The 18,294-nt window shown below is 42.8% G+C and overlaps 1 protein-coding gene across 8 annotated transcripts in view; it reads left to right on the top strand.

Annotated features, from left to right (window-relative positions):
- The window catches only part of Nek10 (NIMA-related kinase 10), a 204,699-nt gene that overhangs the window by 112,298 nt on the left and 74,107 nt on the right, over positions 1-18,294 (top strand). The window contains exon 24 of one of the 8 annotated variants that reach the window (XM_063274769.1): positions 8,296-11,490. The exons of the other annotated variants lie outside the window; for them this stretch is intronic. Coding sequence (XP_063130839.1) covers positions 8,296-8,332 — 37 coding nt within the window. The 3' untranslated portion in view covers positions 8,333-11,490. Of the gene's footprint in view, positions 1-8,295; positions 11,491-18,294 lie in introns of those variants that run through there. 8 annotated transcript variants of the gene reach the window in all.

The following is an 18,294-nucleotide window of genomic DNA, read 5'->3' as shown; positions in this document are numbered from 1 at the left end:
GAAGGAGAAGTTAAGAGGTCACATATCAGGGAACAACTATGATTCAGACAGAGCCAAATGACAACAACTTGTGATACCTTAAAACTCACCCCTAGTGCCACACCTCCTCCAACAAAGCCACACCTCCTAATCCTTCCCAAACAGTGCCACCAACTGGGAACCATCATTCACATACATGAGCCTATGTGGGTCCTTCTCATTCAAACCGTCACAGCATCTCTGGCAGACAGATCATCTAATGGCTGTTACCATCTACCACTTTGGCTCCAGTGCCAGGAGTAGGTATGGTGAAAGATGTCACTGGGCTTTTGTTGGGCTTTCCCCAGTGCCTAGTGAAGTTGAATAACTGTTTTCTCCATTCAAATTTCTGTGTGTTTTATATTACTGAGATTTTAGGTTTGACTCAGTCTTATCTCATCTACTCTTATGTGTGCTCTATAGTGCCAATGACTGTAGCTTTGTAGTATGTTTTAATAGCAGTGTGCAAAAGCCCTTTAACTTTGTTTTTATTTTTCAAGAGTTTTGTCTACTCCACATTCCATTGTTTTCATATGTGTTTTAGGATCAGTATACCACTTTTCACAAAAGTCAGGTGTCTTAAATGGTAGAAGAGTAATCCAGGTTCCAAGAGTCCACACCTGTGATTATGTTGTCCAACAGTGAAGGGGGATTAAGGTAGAAGATGGATTTGAGAGTTCACAGTGAAGTGGAAGGTAGCTTTCCACACAGAGAATGAGGCAGAAGAAGTAGGAGGGTGAGTACCAGAAGGAGGCCAGGTTGCAGCTGCTGACATCTAGTCTCAGCCAAAGAACATGCCACTCTCTAGAACCTTAAAGAGCAGGACAATGGAACTCCCAAGAGTCTTCAGAAAGAAACACAATTATACCAAACACAACTTTAACCCAACAAGAACCACTGTAGAATAATCTAACTATAAATTTGCCGTATGCTTCTAAAGATCTGAGTCATAGGACCTAGCGAAAACCACACAGCTGTTTATGCAATAGCAAGTCATTAAAGTTGTCCATACAAGATTATTTTCTACATCCTTAGACTTTAAAAAGGTTTTTAAAGATGATGTTAGATTTTTCAGCATATACATCACATTTTTTCATAACCCATTGTCTCTTTTAACTTATTTTTTGATCTATTGATTGCATAGGGGTATTTTCTTTAATTTGTATCTTTTCTAAATTTTATTACAAAGCATTTACCAAAACATGTTTTGTATTTATAAGAGACTTATATATTTTCTCTGCATTGGGGACAGAGATTTATTAGAACAGCTAGCTCACTGTGCTGTGTTAATGGGGTAAGAAGGAGGCACAGGCTGCTGAGAGTTCCCCTGTGGCTGTCACTGAATCCTCAACTGACTTCCATTTGACCTCCTTTTGGCTTCACTGTCTCTGTGTTTTAAAGATCTGGATTTGGGAACTGAGAGAGATGTACCAAGAGTTTAGGAAATACAGCATTCTCCAGGCATGTGCTTATATCATACTGGCCAATATCTTATTGCCAAAAGCAACTCACATGATGAAACCTAGACATAATATAGAAGGGACTCCTAACAGCACACAGACAAATCAAGCTGTGTTCTTTTCAGAACACTAAGTAACTGTTTGTCATACCTGACATGTAAGTGTGTTATAAATTCATCAAAAAGTATGTGCTTTGTTTTCAGACCAGTGTTCAATATGCATGTATTCAGCTATACATATTAAAAAGTTATTCAGAAACAACAAGCACTATTCCTTAATATCTCCTAACATCAATGGACTCAATTCCCCAATAAAAAGATATAGACTAACAGACTGGATACAGAAAGAGAACCCAGCATTTTGCTGCATACAAGACACACACCTCAGGGACAAAGACAGACACTATCTCAGAGTAAAAGGCTGGAAAACAATTTTATAAGCAAATGGTCCCAAGAAGCAAGCTGGTGTAGCTGTTCTAGTATTGAATAAAATAGACTTTCAACCAAAAGTTATCAAAAATGATAAGGAAGGACACTTGATTTTCTTCAAAGGAAAAATCCACCAGGATGAACTTTCAGTTCTGAATAAATATACTCCAAATGCAAGGGCACCTACATTCATGAAAGAAACCTTACTAAAGCTCAAAGCATACATTGAAACCCACACAATAATAGTAGGATACTTCAACACCCTACTCTCATCAATGAACAGATAATGGAAACAGAAACTAAACAGAGACATGGAGAAACTAACAGAAGTTGTGAACCAAATGAACTTAATAGATATTTATAGAACATTTCACATAAAAAAGAATATACTTTCTTCATAGTACCTCATGGTACCTTCTCCAGAAATGACCATATAATTGGTCACATAACAGGCCTCAACAGATACAAGGAGATTGAAATAATCCCATGCATTCTATCAAATAACCACAGACTAAAGCTGGTCTTCAATAACAAAGAAAACATCAGAAAGCCCACATACACGTGGAAACTGAACAATGCTCTACTCAATGACAACCTGGTCAAGGAAGAAATAAAGAAAGAAATTAAAGACTTTTTAGAATTTAATGAAAATGAAGGCACAACATACCCAAACTTATGGGACACAATAAAAGCAGTGCTAAGAGGAAAACTCATAGCTCTCAGTGCCTCTAAAAGGAAACTGGAGAGAACATGCATTAATAACTTGACAGCACACCTAAAAGTTCTAGAACAAAAAGAAGTACATACACCCAAGAGGAGTAGACAGCAGGAAATAATCAAACTCAGGGCTGAAATCAACCAAGTAGAAACAAAAAGAACTATACAAAGAATCAACAAAACCAGTATCTGGTTCTTTGAGAAAATCAACAAGACAGATAAACCCTTAGCCAAACTAACTAGAGGGCACACAGAGAGTATCCAGTTTAACAAAATCAGAAATGAAAAGGAAAACATAAAAAGAGAAACTGAGGAAATCCAAAAAATCATCACATCCTACCACAAAAGCCTATACTCAACAAAACTGAAAGATCTGGATGAAATGGACAATTTTCTAGACAGATACCAGGTACCAAAGTTACATGATGATCAGATAAACCATCTAACAGTCCCATAACTCCTAAAGAAATAAAAGCAGCCATTAAAAGTCTTCCAACCAACCAACCAACAAATAAATCAACAACCAAAAAAATCTCCCAACCCAGGACCAGATGGGTTCAGTGCTGAATTCTGTCAGAACTTCATAGAAGACCTCATATCAATACTGTCCAAACTATTCCACAAAATAGAAACAAGTAAAATTACCTGAGGTGCAATCCACAGAAAGCTAAACAAGAAGGATGACCAAAATGTGAATGCTTCTACCCCTTCTTAAAAGAGGGAACAAAAATATCCTTTGGAGGGGATATGGAGGCAAAGGTTAGAGAAGAGACTGAAGGAACAGCCATTTAGAGCCTGTCCCATATATGTCCCATATATACACAGCCACCAAAACTAGATAAGATTGATGAAGCTAAAAAGTGTATGCTGAAAGGGACCAGATATAGATCTCTCCTGAGACACATCCAGAGCATGTCGAATCCAGAGTTAGTGCTAGTAGCAAATCACTGAACTGAGAACAGGACTCACTTTGGGGGAATCAGAGGAAGGATTGAAAGAGCTGAAGGGGCTTGCAACCCCTTTAAGAGGAACAATGCCAACCAACCAGAGCTTCCAGGGACTGAACCACTGCCCAAAGACTGTATGTGGACTGGCCCAGGGCTCCAACTACATATGTAGCAGAGAATAGCCTTGTTTGGGCACCAGTGGAAGGGGAAGTCCTTGGTCCTGCCAAGTTTGGACCCCCAGTGCAGGGGAATGTCAGAGGGGGGGGTGGTAAGAGGGGTGGATGGGGGGGAACACCTGTATGAGGGAGGAAGAGGGGTGAGGGCTTATGAACAGAAAACTGGAAAAGGGAATAACATTTGAAATGTAAATAAAGAAATACATCTAATAAAAAATACAAAAAAGGGCTACAGATCTACCAAAGAATTCTCAACTGAGGAATATTGAATGGCTGAGAAGCACCTAAAGAAATGTTCAAAATCCTTAGTCTTCAGGGAAATGTAAATCAAAACTATCCGAGATTCCACCTCAAACCAGTTGGAATGTCTAAGATCAAAAACTCAGGTGACAGCAGATGCTGGCGAGGATGCGGAGAAAGAGGAACACTCCTCCATTGTTGGTGGGATTGCAGACTGGTACACCCACTTTGGAAATCAGTCTGGAGGTTCCTCAGAAAATTGGACATTGAACTGCCTGAGGACCCAGCTATACCTCTCTTGGGCATATACCCAAAAGATGCCCCAACATATAACAAAGTCACATGCTCCACTATGTTCATAGCAGCCTTATTTATAATAGCCAGAAGCTGGAAAGAACCCAGATGCCCTTCAACAGAGGAATGGATACAGAAAATGTGGTACATCTACACAATGGAGTACTACTCAGCTATCAAAAACAATGAGTTTATGAAATTCATAGGCAAATGGATGGAACTAGAAAATATCCTGAGTGAGGTAACCCAATAACACATGGTATGGACTCACTGATAAGTGGATATTAGCCCAAAAGTTCGAATTACCCAAGATACAATCCACAGACCACATGAAGCTCAAAAGGATGACCAATGTGTGGATGCTTCATAGGAAGAAATACGAGACAAAGTTTGGAGTAGAGACTGAAGGAAAGGCCATCCAGAGACTGCCTCATCTGGGGATCCATCCCATATACGTACAGCCACCAAACCCAGACAATATTGCTGATGCCAAGAAGTTCATGCTGACAGGAGCCTGATATAGCTGTCTCCTGAGAGGCTCTGCCGAGCGTGACAAATACAGAGGCAAATGCTAACAGTCACCCCTTGAACTGAGAATGAGGTCCCCATTACAGGAGTTAGAAAGAGGATTGAAGGAACTGAAGGAGTTTGCAACCCCATAGGAACAACAATACCAACCAACCAGAGCTCCTAGGGACTAAACCACCATCCAAATATTGCAGATGGACAGACCCATGGTTCCAGCTGTATATGTAGCAGCGGATGGCCTTGTTGGGCACCAATGGGAGGAGAAGCCCTTTGTTCTGCCAAGGCTGGACTCCCCAGTGGAGGGGAATGTCAGTTCAGGGATGTTGGAGGTGGTATGGATGGAGGAACACTGTTATAGAAGAAGGGGTAGGAGGATGGGATAGGTGGTTAATGGACAGGAAACTGGGAAAGCGGATAACATTTGTAATGTCAATAAAAAGAAATCTAGTAAAAAAAGAAAAGTTATTCAAATCTGCTGTAGCTTCATTTATGTAAAGGATGCATTATGTTTTATTACCATATGGTATTAAAAGTCCTTTTTTACTTAAAAATAGTAAATTAGTTTGTATAGTCGTTTCTACTTCTGTGGAGTTTTATGTAAGTAAGCATCCTAACTCTGACCTTGCCCCTCCCCCAGTAACATGGCTGCTGTGCTCAGGATTTTGTTTCCTTGTCCTGAATGCTGTATCGTGCTGTTATGGTCGATTATTATTTTCGTTGCCATCCTCAGTCACCTTAATTTTTTTGTGTTGAATTCATAATGACCCTGCCTGTCTCACCTGTCTCATTGTTTAAGAACATCTGTCCTGGGCAACTTCTCTTTCCAAAAGCTCACCGAGCTCTTCTTTCTCCTTTATTTTTTATCCAGCGAGGCGATCATCTCTAAAGTCCCCTAGGCAATGCACAGCTGGCATTCTAAGTCCATCTTTTATCTCTTTGTCTCTCTACCATTTTAAGTATTTAAGAAAAGGCAGAGGTAAAAATCACTTTAGTAAAGATATCCTAGGCCTTATATTTTAAACAGTATTCCATTTTCCAGCTCCAGAAAGCTGCCCCATCCCTGGGTATCACCATATCCAGCCACACAGAACCTTGACCATTACTGTAGAGTTTCCTCCAGCCACACAGAGCCTTGACCATCACTCTAGTGTTCTCTCCAGCCACATAGACCCTTAGCCATCCCTGTCCCCTCCAGCCACACAGAGCCCCCACTACAGAAGCAGGGTAAATCTGGAGCTAAGTAAAGTGCTTTGTTCCCTTCTATGCTGAAACCCCCAGTAAGTGCACCGAAAGACAGAACAGGGGATTGCTTTCTCCAAGCTGAGTGGTGGTCACATTGCTGTAGGGAGGTTAGGCATATGAAAAATTCTGCCCTGTAGGCAGTGGTCTCTTAGACCAGTGGTCCTCAACCTTCCTGGTGTTGTGGTCCTTTAGTAAGTTCCTCATTTGTGGTGACCCCCGACCATAGAAGTGTTTTCATTGTTACATCTTAGCTGTAATTCTACTATAGTTAAAAATCATAATGTAAACATCTGATATATGACCTCTCCACAAGGGGTAGGGACCCACAGGTTGAGAACCACTGCGAGAGTCAGAGAACTGGGCATCTGCTTGTTTTTTAAACCATAGTTTCCAGTCAGGCTGGTAGAAATAGTAACTGTACACCAGAATGTCAGCAAAGCAGAGAAGTTTAATTTGTTGCTCAGACAGTCTCTATCTGTTGCCCAGACTGACCTTGAACTTGCGGTCCTCACGCTAGATCCTAGGCACTCTGTTCATCCCAAGAGCCACAGCCTCAGAAGAGAGCATCTTCTAACTGCCTCACAGATGAGTCACAGACACCAAGGAATGGCTTAAGGAAAGGCTCTTCCCAGTTTGTCTCCCGGTTCTGTTTCTATCTCACAATCTTAGGGAAATGGCTACAATGGCCCTTACCATGTAGCCTTGACACCATGTCGCCATTTTAGACTATTGCCAGTTGGTTTATCATTATCCAGTCAGTCAGGATAAAACAACACTCATATGCCTTGATGTCCTGAGTTTAAGGAGAAGTCTCAGATTTTTTCTCAGGGAAGCTAGGGGATGGGGTTTTCATCCTCTTCAAACCACGTGGCTTTTGTTGATAGTTCTCTGTAGATCAGCTTAGAGAATGGTTTACCAGCAGCTGGTGAGTTAGAATGAAGCCAGTGCGAGCAAACTGCACAGAGCACAGCCAGCATCTGCAGCTCTAGCCAGTGTCTCTTCCATGCCCCTCCAAGAAAGGAATGCTCATTTCTTGCTTTTGTCAGCCTCGTGGGACTGTGGAGTTTAGATCTAGTGTTTTCTGAACAGACACGGTAACCATTCAGTTTAAGGCATCCATTACCCGTCTTGTAGACTAAGAATTCCTGATTTGTTTAAAAAATAATAAAATGTATGTGTTAGCACTGTACCAGCTGGGTGCAATGGCGCACTCTGAAATCCTGCCACCTGGGTGGTTGAGGCAGGAGCATCCTCTGAGTTCAATGATAGCCTGAGCTATGTAGTCAGTTCCTGTTTTAAAAAGTCTTTCCGTTTTTAGGATTAAAAAAATATTTACTCATACCGCCTCCCTGCCAGTTTATGAGGCAAACTTTATATTTTAAAGTAGTCCATTTTCTTTATAGCAGTTCGTATACTTTTATGAACTTCTGTGTTAATTTCCTTAACTGGAATATGAATTCGCCAAGGCCAGGCCATGTGCAGGCCTTGCCTATCGCTGTGCAGCCAGGTCCAGTAGCAGTGTAAGTCATGTAGTACTCGTTCAGTAAAGATCTTCATTGACTAACTGAAAGGATGACCATCTGGAGAAGCTGAAACATGGCTGTGCCCTTAGAGTTTGTTGCAATGCACCCCTGCAGACCTGCATGGGAGAACCTGTTTTTCTCATAGGTGGTTCCTGACCTGGGTTACCAGGCAGTAGTTTTGAGGATGAGCATGCCTCTGGGAGGAGTTGGATGGAAGGAGTCATGAAGAAAGCCAGAGTTCAGGAGAAAGGTTGACCCAGTTGGAGCAGTGGAAAAGAGGTTACATCCTGATCCAAGCAGCTCGATGCCACTGTCACCACTAGCAACTTTTACATAGAACAGACAAAGTCCCTGACTGGGACCCTGGACTGTTTAAATTTCTCTACTTTATATTCTTGACTAGAGATGCAGTGTGACCACCTCTCTGAGCCCCACCCTTGTTGCTTATTGGCCATGACAGACTGTAACCTGCAAACCCTTTCTTTCTTAAGTCATTTTTACTAGAGATATTTTGTTTGTTTGTTTGTTTTTGTATTTTTGAGATAGGCTTTCTCTGTGTAGCCCAGGCTGTCCTGGAACTTGCTTTGTAGACCAGGATTGCCTTGAACTCAACAGAGACCTGCCAGCCTCTGCCTCCTAAGTCCTGGGATAAAGGTGTGTGTCATCAAACCTGGCTTAAAGTTGTTGTTGTTTTTTGTTTGTTTGTTTTTTTCACATCACAGCCACAAGAAAAGAAACCATGACACTTTCCCCCGATAAGGAGTTTGTATTTCAGAAACATTCAAGCGATGCCCAGCAAGCACATCCTGTCTATTTGATGGCAGCTGGCGTCTGTGAGCCCAGAGCAATATGATACCAGACTACAGACAATGGTGGCTCCTGGACAAGGCTGGAAAGACTGTTGGCACACAGAACACTGCTGCTATCACTGCTCCAGCCATGGGTCATGCCGGCATTACCACACTCCAGCTGTTCTCACTTCTCCTCCATGTCTCTTTCTCCTGTCCCCATGTGAAGGGCAGTGCTGTCCACTGAGTTGAGACAGAGACCTGGGAACCAAGAGGAAGGCGGAGGAGAGACCTTCCTATCTCACATTTAGTTTGTGTTAAGTTCAGCGGTTTCCAGGTGTCACCACAGTGGTGGAGGCCTACCTACTCCTCCACAGGGTGGTTCAGGGTGCCATTTGTCTTCTCCTCTGGTGGGACTCATAGTAAGTGGGGTCTCAAAAGAAAGAAGGAAGACATTTTTATATGCTTCTGACCCTGTTTTTAAAAAAAAAACTAAGCTTTGCCTTTCACCAGACACCCAAGTAATATGTTCTTTCTTTCCAGAAAACTCGTTCAGACTTCATCCTTCCCAGTCCCCCCAACTGCCTTCCTCATTGATTCTCATTGACTCACACCCCACCATGGTGGTTACCTTTGATCCGTTTCTCAGCAGCAGTTTATCTGTCTCACGCAAGTACAAACGGCCACCTAGACATTTGCGTGGATATAAATGTGCACATGTATACACAGCCACACACACAATTTAGGCTTTTTAAGTCACCTCGAGCTCTCCATAGGCTGCTTTCTAGTCCAAATTAAGCACATATGCCAATAGGTAACAGTTCTCATGTCACCTTGGTTAGATTATACACTCACGGTGCAGGGGAAGCTTGGTCTCCATGGCTGCCTTAATACAGATTCCTTGTCTCCTTTGTAGAAGCTCTGTGTTCTTTCCAAATGTGTGATTTGGTGTCCTTCTTGGTTTATGGTGATATGTTTGTTTACTTTCCTTTAAAAAATATTTTATTTTTAATTATGTATATGTGTGTAAATCTATGTTTAGATAAGTGCAAGTCCCACAGAGGCCAAAAGAGAGTACTGGATCCTTTGGAGTTGGACTTATAAGGCAGTGGTGAGTGACCCAGTTTGGGTGCTGGGAAGCAGACATCTGCAAAACCAGCAAGCACTCTTTCCTGCTGGGACAGCGCTCTACCCCCGCCCCCATTTTCTTTCTTAAATGCAGTCAGGGAAGATAGGGGCATGAATCAATACTTGGAAACTAAATGCACTTTTTAATAGACTCAGAATTAATGCATCGAGTGGGTGTGATATCCCTTTTCCATGTTTTCCTGAAGGAAATATGAGCAGCTGAATTATTTCAATCGAGCGCTGAGTCTCCGAACGCTTAGCTCTTACTGTGTCTCAAGCACCTTCGGATCCTACATCAGTATTTCCAACACTTGTGAGGGAAACATTTTCTTTTATGCTGTCTCCAAGGACCACTTGTATGGTGCTGCATCACTACGGTGTCTGAGATATTTTCTCACTGACCATTTTCCAGGTTCCCTCTAAGTTCTAATTTCACGAACTCCTCAACTAATGATTTGTCTCAGCCCCATAATTCCTCTTCATATTCATCTTGAGCAGTCTGGTTCTTACAGGTATCTCTCCATCCGGTATAATCTTGCCTTCTGTGAAACAAACTGATGCCTGGAGGATATGAGTGTGAGTCGTTAGTGCGAGGTGGGGATACTGTGGGAGTTAGGAATCCACATGAGGAGCTCCAGTGGCGCAATCGGTTAGCGCGCGGTACTCATACAGGAATCCACATGAAACATCGAATCCAAGCATTGTGGTCAGAAGCCTTGAATGTTTCAGTTTGGGAACAAGCTTTTGGGACATACATGTGATAAGGTGACAAATGACAGTGGAGGTGGATAGAAAACAGGAATGCTTTCTCAGGAAGAAATGCAGAGGAGAAGCTGGTCAATCAGGGGCAATTGGAGATGCCTAGGGGGGCTGTCACGTAGCTGCCACAACTGGTCTATATCCCTGGGTAAACCTTAGGACAAGCCCTATAAATCCATGAGGCAAGGAAGGCTGTGGACATCAGGGCCCTCAGCTCTAGGCTGTAATAGAGCCAAGTCATTGAATCCATTGGTGTAGTCCGGCTGTCACTGTACCCCAGAGTTCCTGGTTTGTGACATAGCCTGGGAGTTGAACTTCTCTATGGTGTCCTGAACAGTAGAACTCAGTTCTAAGAGTTACCAGAAAGTACTTACTTAATTGCACACCTAGTATTAGGTTTCAGTGTGACATTTCAGTCATATTTTGTTTTTCCTGATTGTCTTCCTCCCTTTGTGCCCCTGTCCCTATCCTTTGACTTTGAGCAGCTTCCTGCTCATGTCCTATCACCTGTTCTATTACTGCCCCTGACCTGTCTGAACACCTTTTGTCCATCTTCTGATCCCTGGCTAAGTTTCATGTCCCATTGCTATGATAAGATGAGACAAAGACAACTTAGGGGAGAAATGTGCTCTCTGGAGGTGTCGAATGGATCAACCTTGCATTTGGAGAAAGCTCCTTGGTGTCTGAAGAAAATAGTCTAGAGCAGGAGAACTGCTCTGCTTTTAGGATGAGCCCTGGCTGTGTTTGGGTACAAATGGCCACTTGTTCCTTTTCCTTTAAACGACTTCCACTTGCTCTACATCCCACCAGCTTTGGGAGAGCATGTCTGTCCCCTCAAGGAGCTCTTTCCTATCCTAATTTCCAGGTAGGGGTCATGTTGCCTCCCAGTGCTGGTGCTACCCAGCACAGAGGAGTGAGGGCTTTCCCGTTCACATCTCCAGTTTTGTCTCTGCTGGTCTCTACTTGGAGATTCAAATACCAGGCATAATTTTCTTGAGAGCAAGCTCAGTCCCACTTTCTCCATCCTCCCCAACCCCGGCAGCTCCTGACCTTGTGCTTCACAGTTATAAGTTGTCAAGTAAGTTTTCTAAACCTAAAAAGAACCAAATCCACCATGGGGCCCTCCCCACCATCTGTTTATCCCGCCCCTCTCAGGTCCCCTGAAAACTTACCAGGTGGTAAGGAACAGTTGATACTGAGCCGGGGACTTGACTCTGTCTCTTCCCTTGGTGTGGGCTGTGGCGTGGGTGTGTGTGGTGTGGATGTGTGGTGGGGGGTGTGATGTGGGGGGTGTGATGTGGGGGGTGTGATGTGGGGTGTGTGGTGGGGGGTGTGATGTGGGGTGTGGGGGTGTGATGTGGGGGTGTGTGGGGTGTGATGTGGGGTATGGGGTGTGTGGTGTGAGGGGTGTCGTGTGGGGTGTGGGGTGTGGGGGTGTGGTGGGGTGGTGTGGGGGTGTGATGTGGGGGGTGTGGTATGGGAATATTGTGTGGGGGTATGGCGTGGGGATACTGTGTGGGGGTATGGCGTGGGGATACTGTGTGGGGGTATGGCGTGGGGATACTGTGTGGGGGTATGGCATCGGCAAGCCCAGCTGGGGTGATCTTTTAAATGGGTCAGGGCCAAATGTCTCAAGATGGCAGGCAGTTGGTTGACTCTGAGAGCAGTCGCTTACGACAAAGCCTTGTGTTGTTTCCACCACCTCCAAATAGTATCAGGCTGAGGAATAAGCTTTTAACACTCAAGCCTTTGAAGGGCACTTGAACTTGAACTTGTAGCAAGAGAGAACAAAACAGAACAAGTAAATGCATGTATGGGAAAGAGCGGGAATCGGGAGGGTGCTTGCCTCATTTCAGGTTAGGTCAGGAGGCTCCTGCTCCTTATTTGTGCTACTTGGAGAAGCACTGGTCTTTGCAGAAAGCCACTTCCAGAAACACAGAAGTCTGGCTGGGTGCGATTAAGTATTCCTATTTCAACATTATCTATCATAATCAATACATCAGTGTGTTCCAGAAATTCAGCATTATCATATGTGGTTCTTCAAAATGTTCACATTGAGGCTCTAACTGCCGATGTAGCCACGTTTGGACATGAGCCTGTTGTGCGGGCAGGCGAGCCTAATGGTCAGATCAGTGCCTTTCATCAAGCTGACACCAGAGGGACTGATTCCTTTCCCTCTGCACTGTAAGAGGATAAAGTGAGGAGGGTCTGTCTTCAAGGAAGGAATAGAGCCCTCCCTGGGGACTTGACCTGGCAGTCACTGTACTCATGCTCTTTCAAGGTTCCGGAGCCTTGAAGAAATAGCTATTGTTTGCTGTGGTCTACGGCACGTTGTTAACGGCATCCGACTCGGTTAGCAAGCTGCTTTATTTACTATGTTCTCAGACTGTCTCAGGCCCTGCCTCTGTTTCTCTGGGACGTACTTTGTTCATCATGAGTAGTTTTATTTGCATTTTCTGTTTTAATAATTTTATAGGTTTTCTGCCTTAGCCCAGAACCTGAAATGAGATCTGGTTTGTTTTAATGGCAGAAAAGGATCAAAAACTGAGGTTTGATGCTTTGTGGCCATTGCTGCTGGGCCCTGTGTTTCTGGGCCTTCACTGACTTGATATTTCTGTGCATACGACATCTGAACCTCCATGGAGCTAAACAGAGTTCCTTCTGTAGCCTCCAATCTTTTGGGGATGGACTGCCTCTATTAACTTCCCACCACATAGCTAACCAGGTTTTAGCCATGAGTTATTGCCTTATTTTATTCTAAGCCCTATACAGCTCCGGTGAAGTGATTGTACTTCTGTGGAAAACAATTTGATTAGTTCAACTTGAATGTGTGCTGCCTGGTTTTTACATTAGCGTGTTCAAAACCTTGGATGTTTCAAACATGTGCATGCTTTCTCGTGCAGGGTTCATAACAGTCTTCAGTCTTCTCCATGTTACTCATCAGGGTGTGTGCGAGTGTGTGTGTATGTGTGTGTGTGTATATGTGTGTGTATGTATGTATGTATGTATGAACATGTGTGCATGTGAGTGTATATGTATGTATGTATGTGTATATGAGTGTATGCATTTCTGTGTATATTCTGTATGTGTACATGTATGTATATAAGTGTGTATGTATGTGTATATGTGTGCATGTGTGTATGTGTATATGTACATATGCATGTATGTGTGTGTGTGTGTGTGTGTGTGTAATGAGCACAGTGAAACTTCAGCTGTTGAGCATCAGTGCTGTGGAAAAGAATCTACTCCCGTACATGAGGCTTTTAGCATGGGTCATCTCATTTTGTTCACTTAGTTTCATTAAGAAGAAAGTAAATTACTTAAAAACCATCATAATGTCCAGGTCTAGCATGCTTTGAAATTCGCCAAGGTACAACATTTGTTTTCCTCTCTCAGTGAGTAAATAAGAATTACTTGCAATTAGCAGCTTAATTGATTGTATATCAGCGAGGGAGCACTCGTGAAAAATTAAAATTGAAACAGTTTGTCTTTGTCTCTCAATTAAATTAAGCCTCCTTGTTTTTCTCTCGTTTTTGCCTTTACTCTCTGTGAAATTGCCCTTCTAGAGCAGATATGTGTGCTGCATTGTGCTTGTGTGTTGTATGGTGTGTATGTGTACATGTGGTGTGTATGTGTTGTGTGTGTGGTATGTGTGATGTGTAGTGTGGTATGATGTTTATATGTGGTGTGTGTGTGTGATGTGTGTGTGATGTTTGTATATGTTTATGTGTGTGTTTGTGTGATATGCGTGTGTGTATGTGTGATGTGTGGTATGGTATGATGTATGTTTATATGTGTGTGTGCTTGTATTTGTGTATGCGTGTGGTATATTGCAGTCTATGTATGGTTCAGACAAATGGTATTCCAGCCTCCTTTCTGATCAAGCTGGTTATGAATTATGCCTATTTGAATTATAGAATTTTTTAGTGTGGCTCCTCACCATATACCTAGCTCTACATTACTTTCACGTTCACATGAATATTTTATTGTGTTTGAAGAATAGCGTTTACAGTTTTACATGCTTAATTAAAGATGTTTTTAGTTTTTCTAAATACCTCCTATTTTTGTTGAATGTCATATAAGTTGAATGTGCATGGGTTGAGTCTTTAAGCAGTGCCCAGATTAGAATTCCTAACTTTTCTCCCTGTGTTTTTCATCTGTCCCTAACAAGAGATTGTTCTCTCTTTTATTAGATAGTACAGAAAGCATCACATTTGGGAAGGCACGAGGGATAGTTTATGAAAAAAGAAATTATCAGACAGAGGGGTCAGGGACATCACAAGAAAGCCCACAGAATCAACTAAGCAGGTCTCCTGGGGCCTCACCAGTACTGAACTAACACCCAGAGAGCCTGCCTGGGGCTGACTGACCAGGCCTCTGCATATATGCTGCAGTTGTGTAGCTTGGCCTTCTGGTGGGACTCCTAACAGTGGGAGCGGGGGCTGCCTGTGACTCTTTTGCCTTCCTTTGGGACCCCATTCCTCTTACTAGGTTGCTTCAGCCCACCTTAATAGGAGGGGAGGTGCAACTTGACATATCATGTTTGGTTGATATTCAAGGCGGGCTTACCTTTTTCTGAAGAGAAACAGAGGAAGAGTGGATGGCAGGGGAGAGAGGGGAGGAGGTAGAAGAGGAACTGGGAGGAGAGGAGGGAGGAGAAACCGTAGTTAGAATGTTAAAAAAATAAGAAAAAAACCCAAATTAAAGAAATCTTTTAGCAGAGTTTGACAAAGATTTAAGTCACTGACTTCCACTGACCCCAGTGGACCCTGAAATGCTCAGTGCAGCAAACACAAACTCTATCTGCTAGTTGTTTCCATCCCATTGGCCGCTTTTATCAAATTATCACCATAACACATGCGTGTGTGTCTTACTTGAGAGTCAGGGACACAGAAAAATGAATAACCATAAAAAAGTTAAGATTAAAGTTTGGATTAGCTTAGGCTATAAATGCTGATTACATGGGAGAATTAGAGGCAAGTAAGGTTGGTTTTTTTTTCTTTTTTGAATTTTTATTTACATTTCAAAATTTATTCCCTTTCCCAGTTTCCCAGACATAAGCCCCCTATCCCCTCCCCTCCTCTTCTTCTACAAGGGTGTTCCCTTCCACATCCACCCCCTTCCAGCCCCCACAACATTCCCCTACACTGGGAGTCCAACCTTGTCAGAACCAAGGGCTTCTCCTTCCTCTGTTACATACGAAGTTGGAGCCATGGGTTAGTCCATGTTTAGTTCCTGAGAATTCTGGTTGGTTGGCATTGTTGTTCTTATGCGGTTGCAAGCCCCTTCAGGTCTTTCAATCCTTTCTTTAATTCTTCCAACAGGGGTCGTGTCCTCAGTTCAGTGGTTTGCTGCTAGTATTTGCCTCTGTATTTGATGTGATCTGGCTGTGTCCCTAAGGAGAATTCTATATCTGGTTTATGTCAGCATGCACTTCTTTATTTTATTTTATTTTTTCCCCATCTTTATTAACTTGGGTATTTTTTATTTACATTTCGATTGTTATTCCCTTTCCCGGTTTCCGGGCCAACATCCCCCTAGCTCCTCCTCCTCCCCTTCTTTATGAATGCTCCCCTCCCCAACCTCCCCCCCATTACCACCCTCCCCCCAACAATCCCATTCACTGGGGGTTCAGTCGTGGCAAGACCAAGGGCTTCCCATTCCACTGGTGCTCATACTAGGCTACTCATTGCTACCTATGAGGTTGGAGCCCAGGGTAAGTCTATGTATAGTCTTTGGGTAGTGGCTTAGTCCCTGGAAGCTCTGGTTGGTTGGCATTGTTGTTCATATGGGGTCTCAAGCCCCTTCAAGCTCTTTCAGTCCTTTCTCTGAATCCTTCAGTCTCGTGGTTTGCTGCTGGCATTTGCCTATGTATTTGCCATATTCTGGCTGTGTCTCTTAGGAGAGATCTACATCCGGTTCCTGTCAGCCTGTACTTCTTTGCTTCATCCATCTTATCTAGTTTGGTGGCTGTATATGTATGGGCCACATGTGGAGCAGGCTCTGAATGGGCGTTCCTTCTGCCTCTGTTCTAAACTTTGCCTCCCTATTCCCTGCCAAGGGTATTCTTGTTCCCCTTTTAAAGAAGGAGTGAAGCATTGGCATTTTGATCATCCGTCTTGAGTTTCATGTGTTCTGTGCATCTAGGGTAATTCGAGCATTTGGGCTAGTATCCACTTATCAATGAGTGCATACCATGTGTGTTTTTCTGTGATTGGGTTAGCTCACTCAGGATGATATTTTCCAGTTCCAACCATTTGCCTACGAATTTCATAAAGTCGTTTTTGATAGCTGAGTAATATTCCATTGTGTAGATGTACCACATTTTCTGTATCCATTCCTCTGTTGAAGGGCATCTGGGTTCTTTCCAGCTTCTGGCTATTATAAATAAGGCTGCTATGAACATAGTGGAGCATGTGTCTTTGTTATATGTTGGGGCATCTTTTGGGTATATGCCCAAGAGAGGTATAGCTGGGTCCTCAGGTAGTTCAATGTCCAATTTTCTGAGGAACCTCCAGACTGATTTCCAGAATGGTTGTACCAGTCTGCAATCCCACCAACAATGGAGGAGTGTTCCTCTTTCTCCACATCCTCACCAGCATCTGCTGTCACCTGAGTTTTTGATCTTAGCCATTCTGACTGGTGTGAGGTAGAATCTCAGGGTTGTTTTGATTTGCATTTCCCTTATGACTAAAGATGTTGAACATTTCTTTAGGTGTTTCTCAGCCATTTGGCATTCCTCAGCTGTGAATTCTTTGTTTAGTTCTGAACACCATTTTTTAATAGGGTTATTTGTCTCCTTGAAGTCTAACTTCTTGAGTTCTTTGTATATTTTGGATATAAGCCCTCTATCAGTTGCAGGATTGGTAAAGATCTTTCCCCAATCTGTTGGTTGCCCTTTTGTCCTAACAACAGTATCCCTTGCCTTACAGAAGCTTTGCAGTTTTATGAGATCCCATTTGTTGATTCTTGATCTTAGAGCATAAGCCATTGGTGTTTTGTTCAGGAAATTTTCTCCAGTGCCCATGTGTTCGACATTCTTCCCCAACTTTTCTTCTATTAGTTTGAGTGTATCTGGTTTGATGTGAAGGTCCTTGATCCACTTGGACCTAAGCTTTGTACAGGGTGATAAGCATGGATCAATCTGCATTCTTCTACTCTTCTACATGCTGACCTCCAGTTGAACCAGTACCATTTGCTGAAAATGCTATCTTTTTTCCATTGGATGGTTTTGGCTCCTTTGTCAAAAATCAAGTGCCCATAGGTGTGTGGGTTCATTTCTGGGTCTTCAATTCTATTCCACTGGTCTATCTGCCTGTCTCTGTACCAATACCATGCAGTTTTTTATCACTATTGCTCTGTAATACTGCTTGAGTTCAGGGATAGTGATTCCCCCAGAAGTCCTTTTATTATTGAGGATAGTTTTAGCTATCCTGGGTTTTTTGTTATTCCAGATGAATTGGCAAACTGTTCTGTCTAACTCTTTGAAGAATTGGATAGATATTTTGATGGGGATTGCATTGAATCTGTAGATCGCTTTTGGTAAAATGGCCATTTTTACTATATTAATCCTGCCAATCCATGAGCATGGGAGATCTTTCCATCTTCTAAGATCTTCTTCAATTTCTTTCTTCAGAGACTTGAAGTTCTTATCATACAGATCTTTCACTTGCTTGGTTAGAGTCACACCGAGGTATTTTATATTATTTGGGACTATTATAAAGGGTGTTGTTTCCCTAATTTCTTTCTCGGCTTGTTTCTCTTTTGTGTAGAGGAAGGCTACTGATTTATTTGAGTTAATTTTATACACAGCCACTTTGCTGAAGGTGTTTATCAGCTTTAGTAGTTCTCTGGTGGAACTTTTGGGATCACTTAAATATACTATCATATCATCTGCAAATAGTGATATTTTGACCTCTTCTTTTCTGATCTGTATCCCCTTGATCTCCTTTTGTTGTCTGATTGCTCTGGCTAGAACTTCAAGAACTATATTGAATAAGTATGGAGAGAGTGGGCAGCCTTGTCTAGTCCCTGATTTTAGTGGGA

Source organism: Rattus norvegicus, chromosome 15 (genome assembly GCF_036323735.1).
Source record: "Rattus norvegicus strain BN/NHsdMcwi chromosome 15, GRCr8, whole genome shotgun sequence".
Taxonomy (NCBI): domain Eukaryota; kingdom Metazoa; phylum Chordata; class Mammalia; order Rodentia; family Muridae; genus Rattus; species Rattus norvegicus.
The sequence above is the reverse complement of the archived record's forward strand: the minus strand, read 5'-3'. Positions and strand labels throughout refer to the sequence as shown.